The sequence below is a fragment of the Poecilia latipinna genome, unplaced genomic scaffold, assembly GCF_001443285.1.
Source record: "Poecilia latipinna isolate Pla-1442-1.1 unplaced genomic scaffold, P_latipinna-1.0 Scaffold2046, whole genome shotgun sequence".
Lineage (NCBI taxonomy): Eukaryota > Metazoa > Chordata > Actinopteri > Cyprinodontiformes > Poeciliidae > Poecilia > Poecilia latipinna.
In genome coordinates, this window is record NW_015114662.1 from 43,709 (window position 1) to 56,457 (window position 12,749).

The following is a 12,749-nucleotide window of genomic DNA, read 5'->3' on the forward strand; positions in this document are numbered from 1 at the left end:
CAAAATTAAAGTGAAATGTTCCCTTTATTTTTTTGAGCAGTATATTTGGGGCTTATGGGGATCAGACGACAAACATTGGGTTTCCAAACTGAAGGCTGCAGGAGCTTCCAACTGAACACTTAAAGATAGCAGAAAACATTTCTGCTATCTTTATTTGGAAAAACAGGTCAGCGACTGGATGCTTAATGTGCTTAAAACTGGATAATGTTTTCTGTGTTCCTCCTACACCAACTTCAGTCAGTTTATAGGAACGAAATTTCTTCTTCTTTACGTTTCGTTGCCAAAAATTCATTTTAATCTCTTGTACTATCTGAGGGGAACGTGAATGTCTGTGTGATCCGACGCAAGGAGCAGCCGGTGTGAAACTGAAATGTTCTGGGCGTGTGCGCACATACATTCTACAACATTGACATCCTAAACGACTCGCTTCCTTGTTTTTTGAAGGCCTGTGCAGGCGTTACATTCAGACTTTTCCACCAATATGGCAGATATTAACAAGGAAGCGCAACTCCCCTTGGGAAAGAAAAATAAAAAAAATTAAAAAATCTTAATTTAGTTTGATCTCTCCGTTTAGATTCCTGTAGAAGAAAGAGAGCAGGATTTGGTCGTTGAAGTTTAGAGAGGCGTGTCCACATGATATCTCTTTTTGCCAGTGGTTTGCAGTTTCAGCTCGCATTAGGAAGCACTGGGAGGTTCAGCGTTAAAAACAAAGCAGACTGACGGACTGCGACCAGCGCAGCCGAATGTGAATCGTTTCAGTGCTATGAAGAAGAAAAGAGTTGCCAGGGGGACAAAACTCTAAAGATTAGGGAAGTAGACTGTGTTAGATGAAAACTAGGCTGGGGAATTCCTGCAGAAAGACAAAAAAACAAACAAAACAAACATTAAAGCCCGACTTTTAGGTCTCGCTTCAGAAGCCTTCTCTTCGTGATAACTGGTGCCTGTGGGTTTGTGTGTTGCATGTAAATGTCTGAGTGCGTGAATATGTGGTCATGGGGTTCGAACGTCGAGTGCGCTCCGCCCGGCTGCCGTCTTGCAGGTGGTCCGACTGGCAGGGTGGCGGGCGGTTCGGCCGCGCCTGGTCGTGGTCGGCTCGCCGCCGTTTTCGTCTGCGTCTCAGCGATGATCAGATGCGTTTCCAAAACGAGCGACCATCAGAGGTCATCGCCGTCTGACAGATGCTGGCCTCCCTACAGGGATGCAAAAAGAAAAAAATAATCTCTGATAAACCAAAAATTAAACCAATAAAATCCATTTATTCTCTTATATAAAGAGGAAACAAGTTTGTTAATTTCTCTTGACAACAAAATTAGTAAAAAAAGTAGGTAGATAAAACAAAACATTGAAAGCAATATAAATTAATGTAACAAAGTACATCATGTGAACAGCAGTATGGTTTGGTGGTTTTGCTGGATAAAATTCCATTTTATTTTATTTTTTTTTACTTTATTCTAAAACGTTAAAAGAGAAATGTAATGTTGGTTCTGTAATTAAAAGAAGAAAAAATGAAATAAATTTCTGAAGAAATTTAAAAGGGACCTGCTAAAGTGTCAGGCATTCTGATGCCGAAAATTAGCATCAATGCTAAGGTTAGCTAAAACATAGTAACTAGCACGTGGGAAATCACTAACATGTTGACTAACATGGACTTACTCCATTCAGTATACAAGGAATATTGTACAAGCTAAAATTTGCTGAAATGCTAAGGTTAGCTTAAATGTTGTCACTAGTACATGGACTTATATTAACTTAGTCCACTGAGTATGCTAAACGTAGCTAATATCTTAAAAATAAGCAAAAGCCTTATTTTAGCTGTACGGCTAACATTAGCTCAAGGGCTATTCACTAGGATGTAAAGTGTCTAGCATGTTGACACTACCAGTAGGATGCATATGAGAGCAATACATTGCTCTCTAATGAATTGTCATGACAGGCACCAATTAGCATCGGTTGTTATTCTTAAAATAAGAAGTATAAAAAGATACTAAAAAAAAAAAAAAAAAAAAAGCTGCTAGCAGCATTTCTTGTTGTGGGGGTCTTTACCTACTTACCAGGTTTTCTGTGTAATCTGCTGTTATGGTGACCTGCTTGTCGTCGGGGGGCGGAGTTACAGCGGAGTTCTCTGTCCGTCTGTTCTGATTGGTGAGCTGCAGCCACAGTTCATACATCTGTTGCATGTCTCTCACTGGAAAAAAACAAAACAAAGGAAGATGAATAAAAGCAATAACTTCAAAAACAAAAAGGTTTAAGCTCATCCTTATTTTAAAGAACCTGAAGAGTAACCTTAAGGTAAAAAATGACAACTCTGATAGTAAAGAAACAGATGTGAAGTAAAGGTGAGATCATTGGATAAAGGGAGATCAGCCCTACACTGCACTGATGTTAGGACTGAGTTTGTGTTTTCCAGATTCAGAATGATTCGATGCACCAGATGTGCATTCCATAAATTTACCACTTCAATCCTAAACAATTTCTATCATGGTTTTGTCATCTGCCTTTTTAATCTCTGAAAACTTTTATTTTTTCAAATACCAATAGCCATAGATTTTATATCGTAAATCTATGGCTTTAATAATGAAAAACGGTAAATTTTGTCTTAAGAATGTAACATTATCCTTTAAAATTTTCAGTTTTTTGGCAGAAATTTACTCCTCTGTGACCATGGTATTTTTCTTTTTTCTTTACCTCACGGCTTTAATACTCTATCATTCTTCATAGGTGACCTTTCTTTATCAGAGTGTACAGAGGAAGTGGGAACTCACAGTTGTTGTTCTTCATGTACGTCCACACGTCCCTCTCCTCCAGGCTGTGTGCGAAGGAGCAGTTCCCGATGTAGTGGCACTTCTTCTGCTTCATCACATGCACACACATCTGCTCCACACATCAACAGGGTTACAATTACTTACTAAACACTTTCTTTTGTTTGTTCAGTTTTACAGATCGCCTTGTTGCCATCGTGCGAATGCTTTTTTTCATGAACTGTGGAAGGACTCACATCGTATTGCTGTGGGTACGAGCGCGAGAAGGGCAGAGGTCGCACGACAACCCACTTCTTCTTCTCGAAGGATTTCACCAGCAGGACTCTGCGTTCCTTCGTCCAGCTGCAGACGAGCGGAAGACGAGGTCAAAAGACGAAGCGGGTCAGGAAGCGGACGGGTCTGGACTCCAGATCCTACCTGTGCCGGGCTTTGGCTGTGCAGTACTTGAGGTTCTTGTCGGGCTCGTTGACCTGACCTTCTCGCCAGCACTGGCCACAGACGAACTTCATTTTCAGGTTGAGGGGGCGGCCCCTTCCCGCCCCTCCGACCAGCCCACCAACCCCAACACCTCCTACTGGACCCACTCCACCCGCTACCACGCCTTCCCCACCCCCAAGGCCCGCCATGCCCCCTGCTGGTAGGCTGCTGCCCGGATGGGATATGTGGATTGGCTGAAAGAGGCGAAGAGGTTTCATACTTTTACTACAGACAAGAGTCCTTACATATTACAGACCTGATTCACTCAACACTAAAACTTTACATTATTAGAAGTTTGTCCAAGTTTAACGAGCCCAAACGTTTTACCGTCTTCAAATTATTTTTCTCCTCCCCACACTTAACTAGAGTTGGAACATGATTAAATCTCATCTCTATCTGAAACTGAACCACACCTTGTGCTGCTTCTGGGAGTTCTGCTCCAGCCTCTGCCAGTGTCGTTTGGACTCCTGCACCATCTCTTCATGGGTAATTCCTGGAGACAAACACCACACATGGCAAAAGAAATAAAGACACAACGTTATTTAACAGGATGGCATGTTAGAACAAAGAGTTAATACACACTGTTCATGACAAATAGAAAGAGAAGAAGAAAAAAAGTAAAAAAAAAAAAAAGACAGGAAAAGGGAAAAAAGGACAGAGAAAGAAAAAGGACAAGATGAAAGAGAAAGGAAAAGAAAAAAAGGACTAGATAGTAGATAGTAAAAAAAGAAGAGGTAAAAGAAAAAGAAAAAGGAGGAAGAAATAAAAACAGAAAGGAAATAAGGCAAAAAAGAGAGCAAAAAGGAAAAGAAAGAAAAATAGACAAGAGGAAGAAACAAAAGAGAAAGAAAAAGGAGAAAAGGATGAGAAAGAAAAAAGACAAAATGAAAGAAAAGAAAGGAAGCAGAAAAGAAAAAGGAATAAAGAAAGAAAACTCGCTTTATTTTGTCTACCAAGAGACAAAAGAAAGCGAGGAAGAAAGAGCTGGATGAATGAAGCGAGAGCAAGACAGAATGAGAGAGAGGAAGGTGTGGAGGGAGGGAAGATGAAAGGAGTAGAGGGAGGGAGGGTAGAAGGGATGGATGGATGGATGGATTGATGGATGGAGGGAGGGATGGATTGATGGATGGAGGGAGGGATGGATGTCTTCCTGTGTGCTGCGTACCAGTGTCCTGCTGCAGAACCCAGCATTTGAGCTCGATGACGGAGTGAGCGAAGGAGCAGCTGTCCTCGCGCTGGCAGCCGTAGCGAACCTCGTGGCGACAGATGTCGAACTGGCAGAGCGGGTGCAGAGGCCGAACCTTACTGTAGCGCACGTTAGCTGACCTCACCACATGGACCAGGCACCTGTGGGTCCCATTCACAGTCATTCAGAGCAATACGCTCCAAAGAGTTATCTTAATTGCATATCTTTTCAGATTATTTGAATAAGTTTCAAGGAAAAAGTTGATTTATACGAAGCGCAGACGTTCGCTCACTTGTTATCATCGAATGGGTGCCGTGCTGTGAGGTTTGAGCAGACTGCTAAGTTCTCTTTGCTGCGTTTACTGATGATCCGAGGCTTACTGTCGAAACATTCCTGTACAAGAAAAAAAGAAAAACTGATATATTAAAGCAGTGTTTGTCAAAATGGGGGCCCTCCCCACCCTGCCCCGCCACTCCTCACCTCACAGAGGAACATGAACATGCCCATGTGCAGCTGCAGCAGCCTGGTGACGCTGAGCGCGCGCCTCTCCGTGCTGCCCAGGGGGTCGAACAGCAGCTCTCGGCTCAGCGCTCCCTTCCTCTCCTGTGTCCACACGTCGATCTCTTCCTGGCAGTACGCGAACGTGCAGTTCTCCCCGTACTGGCACTCCTGGCGCTCCTGCACCTCTGTTGGACGCGGTAGAAGTTGAAGATTCCCCCCCAACGGGCCGAAGCCGATACAACAGTCGATTTGAAACGCAGATTTAGATACCTTTGCAGAGAACGAACGCCCCCAGGAAGTTATTGCGAGCGGGCCTGGGGCGGATCCTCTTCCAGGTGGGGTCGTCTGTGTTTCTAAGGCGACACAGCAGCACATCCCTCTTGCAGCGGTGAGCTGCCTCCGGCTGGTACTTGTAGTCCATCACTCGAGGACCTGTAAACGAGGGCAAAGTTTTTACCTCTAACCTACATCTGATCGTTTTAATTAAACTCAAAAAATCTCCCTTAGGGCTTTATTGAGCCCTAAGGGAGATTAATAGTTGTCGCAACTGTAATAGAGCTGAAATGATTGATCAGATTCATCGTGATTAATCAATTATTGAAATAATCGACTAATTTAGTGATTGATTAATTGTTAACCGGAGTTTTAGCTCCTCCAGTTCAAGTTTATGACAGGAATCCCCTCCCATAGCATTTCGTTTTTATTGTCATATGACTTGATTTTCTTAGCACACTTTTACTTTTAGCGGTATTTTTACTTGAGTAATTTTATTATTAAGTATCACTACTCTTAATTGGAGTAAAATCTGTGGATCCTCTTCCTACTGTGAGTAACTTCAGTGAATGAAGAACAAGTTTGTTTCAACCAAAATCCACCAGACACAGACACACACCTGCAGTCTCTGTTAAAGTTTCACATTGAAAGAAACCGATTTAGAAAACTGTTTCTTTGGCCTGATGTTGTCAATTTGTAATTAAGATATTTAAACGAAACATTTTGGTCTATAAAATACCAAAAATTCCACATAACTTTACATTTTGGCCCAGCTGATGAGGTCATTTTTAAATATTAAATGATCAATATTTTGATCAGTTGCTCAACACTTTAGTTACCTTTTTAACCAAATACTTTTTTATTCTCGAGTAATATTTTTTGGACGTTTTTTTTTTTTTTTTATTTTAGCTTAAGTAAAAATATGTTGAAGTGGTGCTACTCTTACTTGAATACGACTTCTGGGTCCTCTGCCCACGTCTGGTTATGAACAGAGAATAAAGAATCCAAACTTGAGTTTAAACCAGTGATATTTAAGGATCCTACCTATTCGGCTGTAGCAGGCATGACAAGCCTGGCGAAACTCATGAGTGGCAGCCAGAGGATTCCTGGAGAGAAGAGAGAGGTTGGTTCCTCCCGGTCCATTCTGAAGGAGAAACGGATGACCGAAGAATTAGACGTACCTATAATCACAGCTAAAACCCTAAAGTAAGATTTGAAAAACTGGAACATAAATGAGCGTTTTACTCACCGTGTGCCCAGCGCTGTGGTTGCGCATTCCAGGGATGAAGCTGTGACACACTCGTCCCCCTGCAGACAGAAACAAGGACACTGATATCAGACGGTATATTGCAGTGATGCTGACTCACCTCTGATGACAGCAGCACACCAACATAAAACACTGCGACCAATCAAATTCATCCGCCACAGCAACCGGGAGCATCACTCCCCTAAACTTCTGCACATTTTGTCACATTATTTAATTATTTATTTATTTCAAACAAGTTTATAAAAGCAAAACAAAACAAAAAAAAAGTAACCAGCAGGACAAGAAATTATGAGCATACAAGGAAGAAGCGAACACTTATTTAATCCTGCTCCTTGTCTCATATTAATGAAATGCATCACTTACCGACTCAGTGATTATCAAAAATTTGTAATTCAAAACATGCTGTGGTATTCATACGCCTGTTCAATTTACTGTGCTAAAAACACAAAGGTAATATTATGTCTTTTTTTGGGAAATGTAACAAGTTTATTTGAGTATTGATACGTCTTTATTCTGATAATTATCAATCAACTTTATTTGTATAGCACATTTCAGTAACAAGGAGGTTCAAAATGCTTTACCTCATAAAATAACATCATAATTAACACAAAAATAAAAATATTCCGACGCAGAGTTGACCTGAATTCAAAATCCAAATAAATAAAAGCCATAAAACAAAACGGCGGCAATGGGCACACTGACATCTCTCTGAACTATGGAGAACCAAGGCGTTCATTGGTGTGAAAATAAAAAAAACCCACAGAATTTGCTCAAATAAAATCTTGAAAAACCAAGAATTTGATTAATGAATCAAATGGATTTACCACCCAGCCCCATAAAGACCTGCATGGCTCACCAGGTAGTGTGTACTCAGACAGCGAGTCCAGCCCTCCGGCAGCGACTCCTTTCCCTTCGCCATCTGCGGCTCCTGTAGAAAAGCTTCCCAGTGCGTCCTGCGCTTGGGTGGAGCCCTGGTCCCGCACTGGTGGGTACGACTCCAAGGGGGGCATGTCACTGATGGGGGAGCTGAAGAAGGCTGGAGGGAGCTGGGGTGACGGAGCCGGGAGGCTGGGCGAGTACGGAGGCCGAAGACCGACGGCCGTGTTGGGAAGGTTGGTGGGGATGGCACCTTGAACCGGACTCTGGGGGACGGAGACGTACGTAAGCAACAAAACTGATAACCTCTTCAGCTAAAAAGAGGGGAGCTGATGATCTTAACATTCACTTAGTGTGGCATTAAAAGGGTTTCCTCCGGTGTATTATAAGCCTGGCGGGCCACCAGGCTGATGGTGCATTCACACTAAAAGCGTTAGGCGGATCAAACAGGCGTCTGACGCGTCAAGTTTGATGCATGTTGGACTTTGAATGCAGACACTTGACATTTTGCTCTACACAAGTGCTTCTCAATTCCAGTCCTCAGTCCAGCCTGCTTTAGATGTTTTAGATGAGCTTCTATTCAGAACAGCTGGTCCAAATCATTCCATTACCTTTTCTGCACCCGTCAACTGCTCCAGAAGCCTGTTAACTCACCCACAGAGGCGTGTGGCAGAAGGGAAACGCATAAAACACTGCTCTACACCTAGCGTTTTGCACGTCTGGTTTACATTCAAAATCTATGTGGAGGCGCGTGGAGGGCGAGTCAGATCTAGCTGTTTTCTGTTGGATGTGCTCAACGCTTCAAAAGCTCAAAACGCTCCAAACGGTTCAAATCTCGCAGCACTAGACGCTCGAAATGCAACACAATGGCCCTCGATGCGCCTCCACATAGACTGTGAATGTAAGCCTGACGCTCATAATGCTTTTGGTGTGAACGCATCATAAGCACTGTGTTTTTTTATTATACTTATTTTGTTTATACATCAGTATCAGTGATGGCAAAGGTGGATTAAATTGCTTCTCTGTGAAATTCATTGTCCTTCCACAATAACTGAATCAGTTTGTGACCATAATGTGGCCACATAGGGAGACTGAGGTCAGGTGTCCTTTATTATTCATAACCACTTCCTGTCTTTACCGCTCTACACGCCAACAACTTCAGCAAATGAAGTGACAAGTCACAAATAAAGGATTACAAGATTTTGGACACTTTAAATAGAATGAAACAACTGAAGTGTAAGAATTTGTGTTTATTTTAATTGTATTTTTTCCTTAACTCAAAAACCTGAATGACTGACTGGGCTTAGCGAGTTTTCTGGGGGGGAAAAACTGATGTCACCAGCATTCAATGATGACTCGGTTTCTTTGCGTCCTCACCTCACTAACTTTTTTTGGCATGCAGTCCAAGATGCTGTCCAGCCCGTCCTTCATGACGCTGCTGCACTCGTCCATGTGCTCCGACACCGGGACGGAGTACGGCATGGGCGGCAGCGTCTGGCTGCAGGGGCTCTCCGACAGCTCCGTGCACGAGGTCACCACCGTGGTCGTTGGGTCGTCGCTCACCGGAATGGGCGTGGCCAGAGGGGCAGGGATGCACTGCGCGTTAGACAGGTCCGCTAGAGTCCGGAGACAAGGGGAAAGCATTTAACGGGAATGTCGGGAGCGGGACTCGGATCATGCGGGCGCGTCATACCTGGTCCCATGTCGCCCAGGGACTCCAGCCCGTTGGAGGACATCTAAAGAGCGGGAAAACGTTGGGTTTAAGTCGCTGCATGACAGATGTAGGGTTCAGGGAGTGAGTAGCACCTACTTCTCCAGTGGGCGGGGAAGTCTCTCCCAGACTGTCCCCTTCTGTGGCGGTTGACTCTGTCTGGGGGCTGACGTAGGCTTTACGGCCCTTCAGACCCAGCTTGCTGGCCAGATCCTGGGCCAGGTCGATGACCAGCACGTCCTGCAGCAGCAGGCAGAAAGAGACCGTTTAGAACGGGTGTCGATGCTTTCTACTAGTAGGAAAGTAACAGAGCTGATATGTTCAAACTTTATGGCAAAGCGCCCAAAAACAATCAAATTCTTTTAAATTATAATGAACCTGTTACCTGTTAAGCAAACTAAAGCACACAATATTGTGAAGTAATAAGTGGTCAGATTTCTGCAGACAATATCCCAACATTCTCAGGTTTATCATCTATTCTAGATTTCTTTTGTGTCGTTTTAGCAACAGCAGCATTTTGCTCACTCTTGCTTTTATTTTCCAAAGCTTATTCAACTTCTATGCGCCACAAATCTGGAACAAACTTCCAGAAAACTGCAGAGCAGACAAAAAAATAGAGTTCCTTTAAATCAATGCTAAAAACACCTGTTTAGAGTTGAACCATAAGAAATGGAGCACTGACCAACATATTGATATGCATTGATGATTTTGATAACAGCACACATCATTATCAAACCAGTTTCTCAATTGGTGCCTGTATGTCGTCTTTGACTTTTTATTTTTGTGTTTTCATGATGTAAAATACTTTAAACTGCTTTGTTGTTAAAAGATGTGATACAAACGAACTTGACTGATGAAATGTTTACATTTTAACTAAAGCAACTTGATGCTTCTGGTAAGCCTGCCGCAATAAGAAATTAATCAATTAATCGCATGGTAAATTAAAATTAGCTTGATCATTTCTATTCTGACGAATGAGATTTTTCTTTGAAGGGCAAATTTGTTTACAGAGACATCATAACCTATTGTATTTATGTTTTTTTGTTGTGTGTGGTTTCTATTTCCCACTTGTTGTTTTTGGTTGTCGTGTTTTATTTTGGATAGTAAGAATATCTCCCGGTTCCAGTGTTAAGTGTTCTTAATTAAAAAAAAAAAGAAGTTTATTGATCTTTGAGAGAACAAACTTGTATTATCTTGCTATTATCAACGTATTACTGGAAAATTGTCTCAAAGCAACAATTTAATCATTTATTACAGTAATTACTAGGAAAATTACATGTTTTATTGTGACAGACAGGTCTATTTTTTGGCTTCTATTACTAATAAATAAAATTAAATTAAAAGGAAAAAACCTTGATGAATACTTTGTGCTGCACCTCACATTAAGATTTGAATTATGTCTTTTTCCAGGGAATATTTCACCCTATCATTGATTTTACATGTGCATCTGCATCAGTTGCCTGAACTGTGAAACCAAACTTAGGATATTCTTGAACTGTGATCAAAGTCTTGAAATAAATCAGCAGTGCTTAGGCTGCAGAGAAAAAGGGGGCAATTCTCTATCGGTCTATCACTGATCTCAAAAAATTAAGGAAATCCGAGCAGATTTATCGATGCACCCTTACCGAATATATTTGCCGGAAAACGTAATAAAATATCAAATACATACATGTGGTGCTGTCAGCAGACATTTGGTTCCACTCTCGTAAGCCTCTCTGAGCCGCCCCAGCTCCCTGAAGCAGAGCGCCTTTCGGTACAAAGCCCTGCGGCTGCCCTCCGACACACACAGTGCGCTCTCACAGTCCTGAATGCCCCGCTCATACTCCCTCTGAAAAGGTAAAAAAAAAAAAAGAAAAAGAAGAAAAAAAGAGCATAGACTATCAGGTTTTCACATTCAGAATAAATTTTTGTAGATAATCCACTCTGCCCGTTCATATTCGGCTTCACCATCTGGTAGAAGGCGGCGGCTCGATTAACGTAGAGGCTCTCCAGCAGCTCATGCGGGATGATGACGGCTTCGGCCTGCGCGTAGCGGGCAACGCTGACCCCCTCCCCGTACTGCTGAGCCGCCTGACGCCAGTCGCCGTCTCGGAAGCAGCAGTTCCCCTCGTCGAGCAAGTTGCACACCAACTGCATCAGGAAGGCCTAACGGGAAAGTAGGTAAAGAACAAAAGTGCAATAGGTATTAAATAGGTCAAGGTGGAAGAGAAAGACAAAGATAAACAATTTGCAGACAAGGATCAAGTCTGACCTCGTAACTCTCTGGTTCAGGAAAGGGCAACGACGACCTGGTGGACGGGAAAGTGAAAGCATATTAGGATTTCAGTGCATTTAGCGTGTGGTTTGGCTATGGTGTGAAACTTTGGGTCGGTTTTATGCTTCCTACTGGATAAAGCTCATTGCCCTCTGGATCTCTTCTCTTCGCCTCTGGCGTTCCGGATCCATCATCTGAGGATAGAAACACAACTGACTCCAAACGGCTGAAAACTCCACAAAATGTGCACAATCTTTTCAGTTTTGACACAAACGTGATTTGGAAACAACTTTTATTCTGAGATGATGGAAGGCCTGTAAATAGATAGAGGCTAACCAATCCTAGTACCAGTCTTCAACTAACGATGATGTTAATTAGCTTAGCTCCATTAACCTTATGAATCACCACTTGTATACTACTAGTTCATTAAAAATGTATACAACAATTGAAGGCAGATGATTTTAAATGGCAGCAAGAAAACAACATTTTAGCAACATTTGCTGATGTAAGTCAGCACATCACACACATGCGTGTTATCTGCTAACTTACATTTTACACTGACTATAAATAAACTATATGAATTGAGAAAGTAGCTAATTCAGTTACCATAAGCACCCCCACCTGAGTTTACCTGGCGGGGGTTGTTAGCCAGCTAATGCTAATTGCTAATTTTGGCTAACTCAGATTTAGCTTTAATGAATAAAGCAGTAAAGGCTAGTTATCGCGTTCAACACCAGCCTCTCTGTAACTAGTGTATTATCTAACACAGCTGAAGAGTTATCCCGCGGGATTTAACTAACGTTCAAGTAAGTTAGTTGGCTAAATTAGCCAAAGCCCTTGCAGAGCATAGCATGGCAACTCACCGAGAAGTTACTGCGCTTTTCAGATCAGGGTTAGCTCCCCGATGCGTTGGAGACAATTGTTGGGGAATCTGGGGTAACCGAATATCAGTCAATAACCAGGCGCATTTTTGTAAGGTGAGTATCCGTGTCATTGGAGAGTGGAACCAACGCCAGTTTCTCTGCTTCAGCTACGAATTGGACTGGCTTCCTCACGTAGCTAGCGGCTAGCTGCTTCAGTCACTGGTTAAATCGCAACAAGTTTCCAGATCCAGTTGCTACCAGAAGATGGTAGCAAAACCTCTCAAAGTTTCAAAAATGAGGGTTTTCCAGGCAGTTTAAACTGATTTATATGGAGGGTTAAGCCAGAGTACAGGGAAATCAAGTTTAAAGGATATATTATTTCAGTTAAACAAAGTTGAAGGAAAAGAAAAGATTTTTCGTTTCTTGATTGATATTGGTCGTATTATGAGACTTTAGAAAATATGTTGTAGAAGTGTGATGAATGTCTTATCCTGAAGATGGTGACAATGCAACAAATTCAAGACCAAGTTCCCTTAAGACCCCAAAGAAGAAGCAGGAGAAAGCACCTGCGACTGAAAGGAA

The 12,749-nt window shown here is 42.4% G+C and overlaps 1 protein-coding gene across 2 annotated transcripts; it reads right to left on the bottom strand.

Annotated features, from left to right (window-relative positions):
* Positions 1–652: 652 nt before the first annotated feature.
* On the bottom strand, positions 653–12,443 carry zc3h7bb (zinc finger CCCH-type containing 7Bb). Of its 2 annotated transcripts, none has more exons than XM_015016656.1 (21): positions 12,168–12,443; positions 11,437–11,498; positions 11,302–11,338; positions 10,998–11,195; positions 10,720–10,878; positions 9,150–9,290; positions 9,033–9,075; positions 8,726–8,955; positions 7,320–7,605; positions 6,446–6,504; positions 6,241–6,340; positions 5,194–5,355; positions 4,903–5,108; positions 4,715–4,815; positions 4,402–4,583; positions 3,650–3,729; positions 3,177–3,430; positions 2,996–3,101; positions 2,763–2,871; positions 2,052–2,185; positions 653–1,190 (listed from the first exon to the last, which is right to left on the bottom strand). In XM_015016656.1, the coding sequence occupies exons 2-21, from the start codon at positions 11,496–11,498 to the stop codon at positions 1,155–1,157; spliced, it is 2,685 nt and encodes an 894-aa protein (XP_014872142.1). In that variant the 5' UTR covers positions 12,168–12,443; the 3' UTR covers positions 653–1,154. The 2 variants fall into 2 exon arrangements, with proteins under 2 accessions (XP_014872142.1, XP_014872140.1); XM_015016654.1 differs by having other exon boundaries at positions 8,717–8,955; positions 12,168–12,441.
* Between the last annotated feature and the right edge of the window lie 306 nt (positions 12,444–12,749).

Bases quoted from the DNA above. Each gene is read 5' to 3' on its own strand.
- zc3h7bb (XM_015016654.1), bottom strand. From the start codon at position 11,498: ATGATGGATCCGGAACGCCAGAGGCGAAGAGAAGAGATCCAGAGGGCA. The intron at 9,076-9,149 runs GTAGGTGCTACT...CCCGCTCTTTAG, and splicing joins CTTCCCCGCCCACTGGAGAA to ATGTCCTCCAACGGGCTGGA. The intron at 5,356-6,240 runs GTAGGATCCTTA...CCTCGTTTACAG, and splicing joins TGCCTGCTACAGCCGAATAG to GTCCTCGAGTGATGGACTAC.